Raw genomic sequence first — 17,297 nt, 5'->3', positions numbered from 1 at the left:
ATCTAGGAACTTGAGTTTCTCCCTTGAATTTTTGAAATTGTCATCATATATTTAACTCCTTTCTTTCCATTTCCCTAGTGAGGTAAAAAGAAAAATCTGTACTGACTAGTCACTATACTTGGGACATCAATTGTCAGTCTGAATCTTTCTTTGAAGACTTGCTTCATCCAGTTTCCTGAAAATACTTCATCTTTTCAAGTTCAGTATTTGCCTACCACAATAAAAAGTTACAGCTCAAACTAATTAAGTTGATAAGATCAACTATATTAGCAATGATTGGCTACGTTGGGGCTGCCCTCTGCTGTCTCCATTTCCCCACAGCCCCTCAGTATTCTTCCCAGAGAGGAGTCACATTTTTACAGTAAGATTATGTTTTTTTCACTCCATACCCTTTTCTATGTCAGAAAGACCAGCAAAGGTAAAAGATGAAGGCTGACCCTACTGTTATGATACAGTATTTAATCAGTTTTGAATATTTACTTTAAGTCAAAGTGCAGTATGCTATAATTAATGTTTCACTAGTTATATGACTAGGTCTTTACACAGTACAAAGCTCTTTAATGAAATTAGTTACGATTAACAAGGTTTAATTAAACTATTTTTCTTTGCTCCTTCCTTTCTAGGATAAAGCATTTTCTACAGAAGGGAATATTACAATGTCTTAAAATTTAAAAGTAAATGTTCTCTCCTGCCTACTTGCTGTTACTTTAAACGTCAAAATTCAGCTAATATGCTTAGAAAAGGGGGAACGTCAACCATCTCAAAAACTTAACATAAAACAAAAAGAGAAACTTTTGTTAAGTCACCAGAGGGTATCTATAAAATTACTGCAATCTCAAAGATCTCTATTAAAGGGTCATGATTTTTTGTGGTAACATATACATAATATTTACCATTTTAACATTCAATAATATACACAACACAATATTTACGGTTCAGTGGCATTAACTACATCTCACACTGTTGTGAAACCATTACCACTATTCCTTTGTTATCTTCTCAAACTGAAATTCTGTCAGGAAACAATAACTCCCGACACACATCTTTTTAAAATGGAGAAACTTGGATAAACCATGGGGAAAAAAAAAAAAAAGCCTCCAGTCACCCCCAAAGGAAGGTCCAATCATTCTCCGAGAAGCCAGCACTCTTACCTTCTTGGAAGCCTCAGGATGCAAGATTTGCCTGACATGAAGCTGCCCGTCAGTACACAGACAGAAGGAAGTTCCAACCCCAATATTCAGTTCATTGCTTACTGACTGGTTAAACTGTAAACAAGACACAGGGATGCAACTTAAGCAGGATTTACAAACTCCGGCAAAGTGGCCCCACGTGTTGGTAACCAACGAAAACCACGCTGCCATAAAAGAGGACACCAGTGCTGGGGCAATATTAGAAAGAAAGGCTCCGTTCCCACAAGCTATCTAGAATCCTTTGGATTGACAAGCTTTCCAATCAACCCACAGTTCACCCGCAGGAGAATTTAGTATAGACATTCTCCCTTCAGTGCCCCCATCTACTTTTGCGCTAAATCCACATTCAAGACTTTTAAGTCGGGTCTCGTTTCATCAGCAGGTTGCCTTCAGATTACATCATTCCCTGGTGTTATTTTATGTTCGGATGTTTCAAGATTAAGAAAGATGCCAGTTTCTGATAAGCAAAGGCGGTTAATGGGTATACAGACCTCTGGGAAGTCTGGCAACACTTTCCCTGGAACACAATCCCAAATGATAACTTTCCCCTATTAATTCGCACCTCGTGTCCTGGCGCACAGGCCAAGAGAGCACCGGACACACACCTGTGCACAGGTGTTTAGCGCCCCGCCCTATCCCTGATCCAGTACCCGTCAGAACCAGGAAGCAGCAGGTTTTTAGGTCATCTCAATTCTGTTAAGGGGGTTCCACCAGTTTCACAGTGACCCAACGATCAGCCCTACGTCTTCGGGTCTGCAAGCCCTCCCCAGCTAGGATCAAAGCCACTGAAGAAGTAATAAGGGAACCCAAACCGAGCCTTTAGGAGTTCAGAAGCTTGAAGCCAAGCAGGCACCCTCAGCTTCCCACCGAACTGGGGCCGCCTCTGGCACGCCTCGCGGGGCCCACCCGCTCATCTACACTACAGCGCCCTCTGTCCTAGCGTTGAGCCACACACCCAAAGCCCCGCAGAGGACAGGCGCGTCGGGCGTCTGGGCCTCGGGATGGGGGCGCTAGGATTCAACCTCTGCTCCTCAATTGGTAAAACCCGACTGCTCCTGAAGCCCCAGGAAAGACTCGAAAACTAGCGAGTTTGGGCCCACGACGCTAGGGGCTGGGAGGCTTGGAGGAGCAGCGACCTCCTCCCAAGAGGTCCACCTCGGCCTCCAAGGCCGGGTTTCCACCCACGCGGTTGGGCGTCTTGCCATTCTGCCCCGGGGATGTGCGTGGACCGGCCGGCGAGGGCGTGGGACCTGGTGTGGCTGGGCTGCCTTGCGGGGGACGCCGGAGTGGCCTGGATAAAGGTGGACCGCGCGGCCCAAGGCTGTCACCTGTCGAAGGGCTTGGTCCAGCTGCGGCGCGGAGGACAGGCTTTCCGCGTCGATCTTCGTTTCTTCTTTACAATCCTCCGTCAGCTCCAACTGATCCGGTCTAACTAGCACTTCATGCAACTGTCCCACCTCCAGGGCGGAAAGAAACTGGGGTCAGTTTCCCCTTCCTCAATTTGGAAGCCCCCATATTCACCCTCCTTCCTCGCTCTCCTGCTGGGGCGGCCAGCGCTGCTGCAGGGGTCTGGCCACAGAATCAAAGCTCACTCGTCGCGAGCGACTCCGGTGGCAGAGAGGTCGGCACGGCCCTGCCTCCGGCCCCACCCCCACCCGGATCAGGTCGGAAAGGCCCAGAAGTGGGAACCCGAGCCCCAAGGATCTCACCCCGGCTCCGCGGGGCGTCCCCCGACGGGCAGAGAACCTGGCTCGGCTGCGCCCGGCCGCTCCACCTGAGCCAGATTTCAGATTACTGAAACGGTTCCCAGGCCGTTGGCCAACAAGTTTGGTTTTACTCTGGATTCTGTAGGCCTCGGGTCCAGCCTCATAAGTGGCTAAACGAGAGCACTTGTTTACCGACTCTCCAAACTTCTACAATAAACTTCTTGCCCCACACCTATCAATTGGACAGAAATCTGGAGGAATACCTTCTTGTTGGCCAGATCCACGACTTTCCATAACAGCAGGATCAGCTCCTTCTCATCCGAGCCCAGCTTGGCCCCGGTGGCCCCAGCAGTGATCCCAAAAAGCACCACCAAGTAATCCGGAGACGCCGTCATGACGATAGGTGGGGAGGGGGAGAGGGGGGTCGGGAGGCGGTGAGGCGGGGTGGAAGTGAGAACGAGAAAACCCGTGCTAAAACCTCTTCCAAGAGAAAAAGAAGAAAGAGCGCCCGCCCCCCCCTCCTCGCCGCCGCCGGTGCAAAAGGCGGTAACCAACCACCCTAGCCCACACCTGGTCGGTGCTCCACACCCTGGGCAGGAAGGGGGTGGGAAGGAGGGCGCAGGAGGCCTGCCCTTTTTGTATTCAATTGCCCGTGAGTCTATGCAAAAAGCCAGGAGCTGGGCTGCACCCCGGGTGGAGCGCGCAATGGCTGAAAGCTTTTCTGTTTTGGGATGTGGCTCTACCTGCCCGCCCCTTCCCCCTCCCCCACGTGGTGCAGGTAAGAGACACCTGGCGGCGCCGGCCCATTGGCTCCTTCAAACCACGACGTGGCAGAGGTGGGGGTGGAGGCCGCCTGGGGAAAGGGGAGGAGGGGGCGGGAGACAATGGCTGGATGAATGGAGACGGGAGGGCGAGAAGGAAGGAGGGGGAGACGTGAGGGGCGGGGAAGAGGCGGTTGCCACCCGAAGGGTAGCCGAGGCCAGACGGGAAAAGGGTGAGGGGTGAAGGGCGCGGAGGGGAGGGCCGGAGTCGCTTGTGGGGGTCACCCCTTTGGAGGTAATCGAGAGGGATGGGGGGCATGGAAAAATGTCGACTGTGGGGGAACTAAGCCGGGGGTTCTAAAGGGTCAAGGGAGAAGGCCTGGCGCAGGAAGGAGAAAAGAGGCCAGAGGTGAAGCCTGGGGTGCGGAGCTGCTCAGGGCGCGGCGCCCCAAGAGGGCGAACCGCGGAGGGAGGCACCGGCCAACCATAGCCGGGAAGCGGCAGGGGCAATTGCCAAGCACCGGGAAAGCCGCTCCTGAGCCCAACACACCTTTAAGTGCAAACAGTAGGTGAAACCTTGTGGGCCCTCCCTCTTTCCCGGCCAGAGCCCAGGCCTGAGCTCCTCCAAACCCCGGGACGCTACCCACCTTCTGGAGACACAGCCAGACGCCCGGGGCAACACGCCCAGCCACCAAGTTTCGCCCAAAGGCGCAGAGGTTGCGCGCTACGGAGCAGGGAGTCCCCGCGAAGAAATTTAGGCACAATGGACCCCACTTCCTTGTCTCTCTTCTACTTCTTAATTGCCACGTCTTGTTTGGTTCTGGCTGCTAGCTTGAGACTAGAACCTTCTCCATGGCTGGGCCCACAAACTTTGTTTTGCTCTGGGCCCTAAATAAAACATACACACTAATGTTTTCCTAAATCAGGCCAAAGCAAATTTTCCCTCAGTTCCCAGTTCTGACCCCTACGTCCCTCCTCATACCTTTGCCTTTGTACTTATGTGTCGATTTGGCCAACTTTGCGAGCAGTTTCCCTTCTCTAGCTAAGCTAGGTCTGCACAGAGGCTTATGCGCCCACTATCGCCACCCAGCCACCAAGTCAGAAGGCAATGTGGTTGGGACCTGTTGACGTGGGAAAGGAAAGAGCCAGAGGTGACGTTTCCTGGAGTTTTATGTTTCCAACTTATCTATTATTGGAGAACCGAAATCGGTCCGAAGTATTACTTAGTTGGGCCCAAGGTGTCCAGCCCTTTGTGTTCATGGTGTGAAATCAGGCAAGCATATATATAGTCACTGCCGGAACCCGCTCCGGGTACAGATCTGAGAACCTGTCGGGATGCGTGTCCGGGAAGGCGGGAGAGCGCACTTTCCCCGTCGCGAGGCAGCGCGGACACAGTGGGGAGCGGCTGAGCGTTCCGGGGGCAGGGAGGAGGGAGTCTGAGGAGCCCAGGGCCGCGCCGCTGCGTTTCCCGGCAGGACTGTGCGGGCGGAGGCGCTGCCGCCCGCGGCGCAGGTAGCAGCTCGCGTCCCCAGAGAGCGGGCGGAGGCTGGGGCTAGGTAGCGCTTCACCGGCCCACGAGAGTGCTCGGGGCCATCCTCGTCCGCAGCTCGAGCTCCAGCGGCGAGTGCTTTCAGTTCCTGGACCGCAGAGCGCGTGGTGGGGAAGGCGCCCCCCGCGGTTCTCGGCGGGCTCGCCCCTCACCCCCGATCCCCGAGCCGCGCTCCCCGGCCCGCAGGCGCTGCGGGGGCAGGGACTGGGCGCGGAACAAGACAGGGAGGGACCTGGAAAAACCACCCAGATTGCATTGCAGTGGGCGAGGCCGCCGGAGGAGCCGGTTCCCCCGAGCCGCCTCCCCGCGGGGCGTTCTCGATGCGCGGTTCCCAGGTGCTGGGCTCTGCCTGGGCCGGGAGGTGCCGCCTGGAGGGGACGCGGGGCTGGGTGCGTGGCCCCTGCGGGGCGGACCCGAGCGCGAGCCGCGACCGCCCGGAGGCCCAAGGCGGGACGGCGGACTGTGGCTGAGAAAGTGGTTAGAACGGGTCTGAAGTCCTGCTCCGCCTGTCCTCTGTGGCCTCTGGTCTTCGGATTAATCATTTGTATAGCGCGTTTGGATAAACTGGGAACTTTACTAAATATCCGCGCGTTTGTCGGGGATTCCGCGGCGTTATCCATATTCGATTTGAATCACCGAACTGCCCCTTTTCAGAGCTTGGCTTCTTCCTGTTTAAGGAAGTCGGGTGCCTGGGCTCTGATTTTTTTAATTTAAATTTGGACAATTAGGTTACAAGGGCAGGGATTTTGTTTTGTTTTGCTCTCTAATGTATTCCCAGGGTTGGAACAGAGCTGGACACCTACGAGGCACTCAACAAATATTTGTTGAAAGATTTTAATGAGTGACACCCACCCATCTTTGCAGCTCTTGTTTCCTAGCGAGGGCATAGTTCATCACTGCGAAGGTGAAATTCTGAAAATGGTAGTCTACCGGGAATTTAAGTCTCAAGTGTTTAAAAAGAGTAGGTGCTAATTCTTCACCAAACCTAATTTTGTTAAAGACATTAAACTCTCATAAAATACAGGCATGCCGAGGAAACAAAATCTACGAAATACATTGCAGCTCTGAATACAAATATGTTTTATTGTCTATCCCCACCATCTAGAATAATTCTGGCTTAGTAACAATAAGCAGTAGGAAATGGCTGGAAGGAGCCTTGAATGGCTCATTTACCTGTGATCTTCACTCAAGACCACACCTAAAACTCCCAAAACAAATGAGAATCTGTTTCTTTTGTTTTTGTTTTTTAAAGCAGCAGAGACCCAATTGCAAGACAGGCTACATAACTTGCCAGTATTAAGGGAAGAACAAAGACTGAAGAACTCAGTCTTTAAATTTCAGGTTAAAGAAATTTATGAGACATGACAACTATATGCAACATGGACCCTGGACCTGAAAACTTCTTTTTTTCTTAATTTAATAGACATTATTAAGACAATAGGGAAAATTTGAATAAGGGCTATAGATTAAAAAATAGTATTGTATCTGTTAAATTCCTGATTTTTATACTACTGTGGCTTGGCAGGAGAATGTGCTTTGTGTTAGGAAATACCCAGTATTTAGGGATAAAGGGGGATTCATATAAATAATTTTACTCTCAAATGATTGTAAATATACATACAGAAGAGAGAAAATGATAAAGCAAATGTGGCAAAATGATAACATTGGTGAATCTGGGTGAAGGAATTTTTTATACTATCCTTTAACTTTTAAAACTTTTTAAAAAAATTTCGGAGGACTTTTTGCTGCAACTACCATTTGGTGTTTAATAAGGCTCTGATGACTTTCTATGCTAACCTAATCCTTCCTCCTGTAGAATGAATCCATTTTCTTTGTCTTTTCCTTAGTGAAAGAAGGAAATAAAGGTCATCACATTTTTTGTATAACAATCCTCTTATATACTTTAAGGTTGTTCTTAAAGAATTTTTTTTTAATGTTTATTTATTTTTGAGAGTCAGAGAAAGCAGGGGAGGGGCAGAGAGGGAGACAGAATCTGAAGCAGGCTCCATGCTCTAACCTGTCAGCACAGAGCCCGACGCAGGGCTCCAGCCCACGAACCCAACTGTTGAGATTATGACCTGAGCTGAAGTTGAAGTTGGACATTTAACCTAATGAGCCACCCAGGCGCCCCAAGTTTGTTCTTAAATAGTTTTCCTAGACTGAATTACTCCAAGCTCTTTAAAGCTTTCATTGTGAATCTTACTTTTCTTCTTTTAATGATCTTCATTATACTCCTTGGACCCTTTTCCTTTTATCACTTTTAAAGAGCCGCTCTTGAACTAGACAAAATTCAAATGTGTCTACCATGGCCTGACCTTTGACACAGTGGTATCTATATGTCATATTCTTATAACTTGTCATACAATTCCCTTTTTAAGACTACAGTAGCATTACATTTGCTGGCTCCAGTTTTGTTTGAGATCTCTAGATCTTTCTTGGAGTTCTCAGTTGCACATACCTAGTTGTTCTCTTGCATGTGTTAGAATAGAGCCTTCAAAAGTGAATCAAAGTATGGATCTTTGAGCTAACAAATAGGTACCACAGCAAAGCTCACCCATCTGAGTTGAAAAATTTATGTACAAGAACTTATCATTGAGATTAAATGGTGGCAGGGGCACCTGTGTGGCTGTCTGTTAAGCATCTGACTCTTGATCTCTGCTCAGATCTTGATCTCAGGGTTGTGAGTTTGAGCCCCACATTGGGTTCTATGCTGGGTGTGGAGAACTTTAAAAAAAAAAAAAAAAATGAAAGGTTGGCAGACGTGTCCAAAAAATATTGCGGGGGTTCGATCCCTTTATAAATCTTGTGACAGATGAAATGTGTGGAGATGTCAACCAGTGGGCAACAGAACAATATTGGAATGGTGATGATATGAAGAAATAGTATCATGTTAGAGCTTTGGAACAAGTATAAACAATGGGTGTGTTCACTGGAAGAAATCAGTTGATTTCTGCTTCTACATTTCCCCTCTCCATAGCACCTGTTTTCCTACGATATAAAAATCAGGTCATGTGCATTTTCATATTGAACCTTTTTGTAAAATAAACTTTTGTAATGGTAAAAAAAAAAAAGTGAAACAAATGTTCTTGAGTTAGATAATGGTGATGGTTGCACAAACATGTAAATATACTAAAAACCACTGGATTGTACACTTGAAAATGAACATTATGGCATATGAATTATATGTGTTTTTAAAATTTATTTTAATTTTTAGAGAGAGAGAGAGGGAGAGAGAATCTCAAGCAGGCTCCATGCTCAGTGTGGAGCCGGAAATAGTGCTCAATCTCACTGAACCTGAGATCTCCACCCTGAGATCATGACCTGAGCCAAAACCAAGAGTCAGACATTTAACTGACTATGCCACCCAGATGCCCCTATATCTCAGTTTTTTTAAAAGCAAATTAAAGTAAAAGCCTGTGTTCTGAGGCTACCACAAGCCATTGATATTTCCTAGTTATTTGTTTTAGAGACAGTTGTAAAAGATCACATTTTATATTCCATGGACAAATCCAACCTCTCTGAAATAGAGCGGTAAGAGGAAGTGATGGTCAAGGTAATTAGATACATTATAATTTCCTGTGAATTACTCTGTGCATCACATATTTAAACAAATTACTGGTCTGAACCTTTATTATAGCAACTATTATAGATGGTCTGTATGGAAAAAGTATGGGTTTATTAATTGGCCCTGCCATTTGCTACCTCCTGCCCTTGAATGTGTTCCTTAGCTTGACAAGGATACAGTTTTTTGCCTGTAAAAATTGGGATGATGACAATGTACACTTCATAGTTTAGAGGAAATGTATAAAGAAGTGTCTTCCTTAGGGGTGCCTGGGTGGCTCAGTTGGTTAAGCATCCCACTTCGGCTCAGGTCATGATCTTGAGGCTGATGGGTTTGAGCCCTCATTGGGCTCTGTGGCTGACAGCTCAGAGCCTGCTTCAGATTCTGTGCCTCCCTCTCTCTCTCTGCCCCTCCCCTGCTCTGTCTCTGTCTTTGTCTCTGTCTCTCTCAAAAATAAACATAAAAAAATAATAATAAAATTTAAAAAGAAGTGTCTTCCTTAAAGAAGACAAACATGAGTACCAGGAAGTTTACTACTCAAGAGCAATATCCAGGTGGGATGGGGGTGTCTTCAGACAACCACAAAGGCCTTAACCTTCTAACCCTAGCCTTGAAGGCAGGCTGAAACATTTAAACAAGACTTTACTGACTCCCATGCCATAGGGAAATACACAGAAAAATTATATGCAGGGAAATACTCCATGAATCTAGACGAGATGAACCTTCTCCTTGGGAACAACAGATTCAACTTGGCATACAAGGGAATTATGCCACCTAGAGAATTCCTCCCTACTCCTGGCCTCATGCCGTTTGCCCAGAAGCACATCCCTGTCCCTCCCAAAATCCTGTTAGAGAGGGAAGCATAGCAGCAAACCTTATCTTTTAAGTCAAGTTGGGTTGACAGGAGTGGTTGTTTAAATATTTTAAGTTCAACCCAACGTGGGGCTTGAACTTAAAACCCTGAGATCAAGAGTGGCACACTCCATCGACTGAGCCAGCTAGGCACCCCTCCACATGGTCCTTTTTTGTCTCATTGAATCTCCTATAGGAAAAAGTCATATACCAGGGTTTTGAAGTCACTGCCTCCATCCCTTCTGAAAATTATCAACGAATTGATTTTCTAGGGCACTTGGCTACCTCAGTGAGTGAAGCCAGCAACTCTTTATCTCTGGGTCGTGAGTTTAGTACATTGAGTGTACTAAAAAACTTTTCCCTAAAACTCATGTGTTTTTAAAATTAATATATATTTAAAGTAATTCAAATATGTCACCTTAGGGGCACCTGGGTGACTTAGTCGGTTAAGTGTCCGACTTCGCCTCAGGTCATGATCTCACAGTTCGTGAGTTCGAGCCCCGCATCAGGCTCTGTGCTGACAGCTCAGAGCCTGGAGCCTGCTTCAGATTCTGTGTCTCCCTCTCTCTCTGCCCTTCCCCTGCTCACGCTCTGTCTCTTTCTCAAAAACAAACATTAAAAAAAACCAAATATGTCATTTTATAAGTCTAATCCTTCTACATGTTTATAACAAAAAAACTGCAGTTACCTGTCTCTCCCTGAATTCTGATTCCTGCTTCCCAGAGGCAGCCACTACCGACTTCCAGCTGTTTTCTGTTCTTGTGACCTCCTCATTTACAAATAACATGCACGTACTAATACTAAAATAAATAAATAAATAAATAAATAAATAAATAAATAAATAAATAAACAAACAAATAAATTTAGTCTAAAATCCTACTTCAATCTTTTTTTTTTTTAAGTGTATCTCACAGGTACATTTGTTCATGCCACAAAGGGAACAACACTCCTACAAGTGTACACATGATGTTCCATGTTCCCATCCAACAGAGCTTCCTGAAGTTTACAGTCAGGCTGATAGTCCCTCTGATGTGTACTTCAAGTAAAGCTGATTAAAGATGACTGTGAGCAGGTGCAGGACTCAGAGCTTTCAAAGCTTTACTTTTTTTTTTTTTTTTAAATCAGTAACCCTGATTTTATAAGTCATGAAGCCCATCAACCTCATGCTACCCAAATCTCCTGGTAAACTTGGGTGTAGTAGAGCTTCATAGGGATCGCAACATTTTTAATAAGGCTTTTAAGCACCTCGGCACAGTCCCACCAGCTCAGGCCACCTGACTCAGAAAGGTCGAAGCCTAGTTCAATCTTGTTGCTTCTCTTTTCAAATTAAATTAGAAGTATGGGATAAATTGTATATTATTTAACTGAAATCTCAAATCCATCTATGATGCTTCCCAGAGTCAAGCCCTCAGTGATTACCACAATAGAATATATACTTAAAATTCTGTCCAAATTATTTATTTCAAGTAGGCAATGGCTTTCTTTTCTTAAAATTCTAGACTCTCAATGGTCACTGGATGGGTGGTTTTATTCCCATTTATTAAACTCTTTATGTGCACTCTATTTTTTTTTAAGTTTGTTTTCCAGTAATCTCTGTATCCAACGTGGGGCTCAAACTCATGACCCCAAGACCAAGAGTCACATGCTCTTCTGACTGAGCCAGACTGTCATCCCTCTATGCACTGTAACAACCTGGAGAACTTGCTCATGCTTTGAACTTGGGAAAGATGTTTGGTGAGGGTACCCATCAATTATGCTGGCCTTAGAAGAATAACATTTCCAAAATGGAAGCACTGCTCTCAGCAATAGGACATCCCTTTCCTGTTCAAATCTGTATTTCTGCTTTAGAATCTATTTAAATCAGCATCCATTTTTGCAAACAATATTTTGAATCAGATCATCATGCTGAAAGGCAACACACAAAAAAACAGCATTAGCACTTACTCCTTGTAAATAGTGGACATGATGGGAAAGGGGGCAGGAGGAAGATCTTTCTCTTAATAAACATAAATGACAATAAAATAGCTTTTATGTATTAAATTGACACTATATATATTATCTCATGTGATTCTCACAACAACCAAATAAGGTAAAAGTACATTTTTTTTTAATCCCCCACTTTACAACTGATGAAACCAGAGGTTGAGAATAACCTGGTGGGGAGCCTGGGTGGCTCAGTCAGTTAAACCGTCCAACTCTTGATTTTTGACTCAGGTCATGATCTTGTTCATGGGTTTGAGCCCTGCGTTAGGTTCTGTGCTGACAATGCAGAGCCTGCTTGGGATTCTCTGTCTCCCTCTCTCTCTGCATCACCCCCTTAAAATAAATAAATAAACTTAAAAAAAAAAAAAGAACTTGGTGAAAACAGCATGGGGGGCACTGGCAGAGCTGGGATTTATACCTAGGTAGTCTGACACCAGAGACTACATTTAGCTACTACTCTGTACTTAACACGAACCACATTTGTACTTTAGAAATTTTATTAATAAACTAAAATAAAGCAGACTGTCACAAAGTAAAACCTATCTCCCTGTGAAAACTGGGTTATAACACATACACATGGCCAATAAGAAGCCACAAAAACAAAGCTACGGTAAGCTGATTTAATAGTTTTAGTAATATCACACCTTAAATTTTATAAAATAGCCCGCATTTTATACCTCAGCTTGCTTGCAAAATAACCATGTATTATGAAGTATACTTGAGACCAATCGAGGATATAATATTCTACAACAGTTATAAATAACATGGTAGTTAAAACAAGCATTAAATCTGTCATCAAGGCTTATTATTTTCATATTTGGAAGAGACTTTTGTAAATTTTGTTCCAACTCCTTTTCACAAGAGGCCAAAGAAGTAAGTGACTTGCCCAACAAAGGTGACATAGCTAATTAGCAGAAGGGCTGTACTCAGAGCTCAGGTCTCCTGGCTCCTAGCCCAATGCTCTTTCCCTGTTGTGTCCATGACTACCCAGAAAGTGTGCTCCCTCTGAGAATATGATAGGCTTTCTAGATGGGACTCAGAAATGTCTGTGTAGCTGGTTTTGGTGAAAATGACCTTTATCGTTAAGGTTTTGGTAGGGAAAAGACATCTTGGTTGCAACTTAGGGGATAGAAAGAGGCCTTGAGGGGTGCTTGAGTGGCTCAGTCAGTTAAGCATTTGACTCTTGGTTTTGGCTCAGGTCATGATCTCACAGTTTGTGAGTTCCAGCTCCAGGTGGGGTTCTGTGCCATCAGCACAGAGCCTGCTTGGGATTCTCTCTCTCTCTCTCTCTCTCTCTCTCTCTCTCTCTGCCCCTTCCCTGCTCATGCACCTGTGCATACTCTCTCTCTCTCTCTCAAAATAAATAAACATTTAAAAAAAAAAGAGAGAGAGAGACTTGAGTGTCTGATGCTGACTCATGTCTACTTGCTGTCCTGGAGTCTGATTCCATAGTTACTGCCTATGGATTGAGAATTTAGAAGAGTTTTGGTGGGGAGAGAGCAGGTGGGGGGTGGATGAGCCATTCTTTTTTCTTTTTTTTTTTAATGTTTATTTTTGAGAGAGAGAGCATGAATGGGGAAGGGGCAGAGAGAGAGGGAGACAGGATCCAAAGCAGGCTCCACTCTGACATCACAGAGCCCCATGCTGGGCTCAAACCCACAAAATGCCAGACCATGACCTGAGCCGAAGTTAAGTGCTCAACCAACTGAGCCACCTAGGCATCCCTGGATGAAGTATTCTTTTTTTTTTTTTTTATACTTTTGTTTTATTTTTGAGAGGGAGAGTGTGTGAATGGGGAGACATAGAATCTAAAGAGAAGAGGGAGACATAGAATCTAAAGCAGGCTTCAGACTCCAAGCTGTTGGCACAGAGCCTGACATGGGGTCAAATTCACGGACATTGAAATTGTGGCCTGAGCTGAAGTTGGATGTTTAACCAACTGAGCCACCCAGGAGCCCCTGAATGAGACATTCTTATTTTTTTTTTAATTTTTTAATGTTTATTTATTTTTGAGAGAGAGAGAGACAGAGTGTGAGCAAGCGAGGGGCAGAGAGAGAGGGAGACACAGAATTGAAGCAGGCTCCAGGCTCTGAGCTGTCAGCACAGAGCCCGATGCGGGGCTCGAACCCACGAACTGTGAGATCATGACCTGGGCCAAAGCCGGACACTTAACCGACTGAGCCACCCAGGTGCCCCTAGAGCCATTTTTAGTTTAAAACTGTCCAGAGGTGCTTGAGTGGCTCAGTTAAGCAACCGACTCTTGATTTTGGCTCAGATCTGACAGTGCAGAACCTGCCTGGAATTCTCTCTCTTCCTCTCTCTCTTCCCCTCCCCTGCTCGTGTACTCTAAATAAATAAACAAATAAACTTTATAAAAAAAAAATATAAAGCTGTCCAAAGAAAGTTTAACGGGTGCATTCTTTTGATATCAGTAAATCTCTCTATAGAAGTTACAGATACATAGGACATGATCTCGAATGAAGGACATGAAAATGAGTGGAGTACTGATACATGCCACGATCTAAGTGAAACGTGAAAACATTATGTTAAATGAAAGAAGCCAGTCACAAAAGGCCACATATTATATGATCCTATTTATATGAAATGCCCAGAATAGGCAAATCCATAGAGACACAAAGTAGATTAGTGGTTTCTAGGGATTGGGAAAGAGAAAGAAATGGCTAATTTCTGTTAATAAATTTGGAGTTTCAAAAAAACACAAAAAACAAAAAACATGGAGTTTCTTTTGAGGACAATGAAATTTAGATAGTAATGTTGGTTTTATAACTCTGTGATACACTAAAACCCACTGGACTGCATGCTGTAAAAGGATGAATTTTATGGTGTGTGAATTACATGTCAATAAAGCTGTTATATAAAAAAGCCTATCATATAACATTAAAATTATGTCTTTCTATGTATTTGTCCTCCTACTGGAATTAGACTATGAACTCCCTTCATCCTTACATATTGTAGGTACTCAGTGAAAATAATAAATACCTGTTGATCAATAATTCATTCACTGACATCTTTGAAAGAAGTTTAAGACTTCGACAGGCAGTGGGGATGAAAAGATTATTGGTGGCTGGGCAGAGGTATAGAGAAGAAAAGGCACCGAGTTTGGGCAACCTGAAATCCCATCTGGCTAGGAGACATAGAAAAGGAAGCTGTCCAGATATGGGTGGTAAGGGTGGTACTACCTAGTAAACACGTACCATTTTTTTAAGTTTATTTACTTATTTTGAAATAGAGTGTGTAAGTGGGCAGAGAGACGGGGAGAGAGAGAATCCCAAACAGACTGCACCCTATCAGGGCAGAGCCTGATACAGGGCTCAAACTCACGGACCATGAGATTATGACCTGAGCCACAATCAAGAGTTGGATGCTTAGCTGACCGAGCCACCCAGGTGCCCCAAAACATTTTTCCCCCTAAATTTTTAATGTTTATTGCTGAGAGAGAGAGAGAGTGAGCAGGGGAAGGGCAGAGAGAGAGAGGGAGACACAGAATCCGAAGCAGGCTCCAGGCTCTGAGCTGTCAGCACAGAGCCCCATGAGGGGCTCAAACCCACAAACCATGAGATCATGACCTGAGGCGAAGTTGGAAGCTTAACCAACTGAGCCACCCAGGTGGCCCCAAACATGTGCCATTTTTAATTGTCCTTCAATATTTTGGCTAATTGGTGGTGTTTTGCTAATGAAAAGTATTTTCAAACAAAATGCTGATTCAACCGTTCTCCCTTACACCTTTTCTTCTTTTTTTTTCTTTTCTTTTTGATTTTTGATCTACTGTTTTTATTAAGGTTTATAGAAACAAATTAAATATTTGAAACCAAAGGCCAGTTCTTAGGTCTCATTTACTTGTTCCCTATGCCTTTTCCTACTCCATTAGTTTACTCAAAACCTACAAGGGAGAGTGCTCCAATTAGAGCAAAACAGAGGAGGAAAACATTTTTATCGTTGGCTGTCACGACCAGCTCTGGCCACACTGGAAAGCCTGCTTTGAAAGCCCAGGTGATCATCATGCTTCTTTCACACAACTACTCTGCCCTACTTTCACACAGTTCTAAAGCCAAAAACCTACTGTTCGCACCTGTCTGCCCAGCTTCTTTCCTTCCTTCTTTCATTCCTTCATTCAGCAAATATTTATCAAGCACTTACTTTGTGCCAGGTGTTATGCCAGGCGCTGGATATAGCAGCAAATAAGTAAACTATGTTAATATGTGTATAGTATCCAATGTTGGGCTGAAGCCTTTCTATTGGACTATTAGTAGCAATATTTTAGAAAGATTAAAAAACCAGTTCTAGTGAATGCAAGATACTATCTTGTATTTGAATAGAACCATATAGTATTTAAGGATTTCACATGCAAGATTCCATTTTATACTCAAATCTATTAAAAAGAAAAAAGGGTAGGGCAAATATTATCTTCATTTTGCAGATGACACAAATGAGATTTAGGTAGGTTAGATGATTTCCTTCAAGGTCACACAGCTAGTAAGCAACAAAGCTGGCTTGGGAACTCAGCTCTTCCTTCTGATTGGTTGCTTTTTCTATCACCCCTTACTGGGACAGGAAGGTCTGACTTCCTAGGAGGCAGCTACCTCACTCTGTGTGTAAATAAGGCGGTAGAGAACTGTTCCCTTTGAGTTTTTAATTTTTTTAATGTTTATTTATTTTTTAGAGACAGAGACAGAGTGTGAGCTTGGGAGGGGCAGAGAGAGAGGGAGACACAGAATCCGAAGCAGGGTCCAGGCTCTGAGCCATCAGCACAGAGCCGACATGGGGCTCGAACTCATGAACCATGAGATCATGACCTCAGCTGAAGTCAGACGCTCAACTGACTGAACCACCCAGGCACCCCTTAAATTTTTTTTAAGTTTAAGTAATATCTACACCCAATGTGGGGCTTGAGCTCACCACCCCAAGATCAAGAGTCACATGCTCTTCTGACTGAGACAGCCAGGCACCCCTCTTTTTAAATTTTTAATAAACCATCACTGTGCTTGTTGTCAATTGTATAAACAAGCAGCCATTGAGAAGCAAAATAATGAACCCAGCAGATGGGGACATTGTGAAAATATGTTTCTGTAAGACTTGTAAGTGCGTAATTAGTGAGAACAGAAATCAAACCCTAGCTAAGTGTGTAGTTCCTGACCCAAAGTTCTCTCCTAGAGATATTTCTCATTTATGTCAGCTATTGGCCTCTTTGGGAATGATTTCCAAATTCAATTCAACAAATGTTGTGGGAATGACAAAATGACTGGTGCACTGAGAATATAAACAGAAGTGAGGCCCCACCCCAGCTTTCAGGGCCCCTTGTCTACATAGGGAAGCAAATAATTAGAATACAATGTAAATACATGCTATAATGGGCAAGGGCTATAATGATAATGGAAGTTTGCTTAAGAACCAGAGTTAGGAAACAATCACTTATAAAGATAATTCTACATTAAAATCTTAAATCTTTCTGACAACCTCCAAGCTTTCCAGCTCTCTTAATGAAAATAATATTTGGGGCACCTGGGTGGCTCAGTTGGTTAAGCGTCCGACTCTTGATTTTGTCTCAAGTCATGACCTCACAGTCGTGGGATGGAGCCCCACATCAAGCCCCCAGCTGGGCTCTGAGCTGAGCATGGTGCCCCCTTGGGATTTTCTCTCTTCCTTCCTCTCTGCCCCTTCCCTGCTCAAGCTTTC

General features: G+C 44.7%; 1 protein-coding gene across 5 annotated transcripts in view; it reads right to left on the bottom strand.

Moving 5' to 3' along the window:
* ESRP1 (epithelial splicing regulatory protein 1) overlaps positions 1 to 4,517 on the bottom strand; it is a 65,135-nt gene extending 60,618 nt beyond the window's left edge. For 2 of the 5 annotated variants that reach the window (XM_047841878.1, XM_047841875.1), the window contains exons 1-3: positions 3,160 to 4,517; positions 2,519 to 2,647; positions 1,152 to 1,265 (exon numbers count right to left, since the gene is read on the bottom strand). In XM_047841878.1, coding sequence (XP_047697834.1) covers positions 1,152 to 1,265; positions 2,519 to 2,647; positions 3,160 to 3,291 — 375 coding nt within the window. In that variant the 5' untranslated portion in view covers positions 3,292 to 4,517. The remainder of the gene's footprint in view (positions 1 to 1,151; positions 1,266 to 2,518; positions 2,648 to 3,159) is intronic. The other 3 variants (XM_047841874.1, XM_047841877.1, XM_047841879.1) reach the window with 2 other exon arrangements.
* Positions 4,518 to 17,297: the final 12,780 nt, after the last annotated feature.

This window comes from Prionailurus viverrinus, chromosome F2 (genome assembly GCF_022837055.1).
Source record: "Prionailurus viverrinus isolate Anna chromosome F2, UM_Priviv_1.0, whole genome shotgun sequence".
NCBI classification, from domain to species: domain Eukaryota; kingdom Metazoa; phylum Chordata; class Mammalia; order Carnivora; family Felidae; genus Prionailurus; species Prionailurus viverrinus.
Note: the sequence above shows the minus strand (reverse complement) of the source record. Positions and strands in the feature narration are given on the sequence as shown.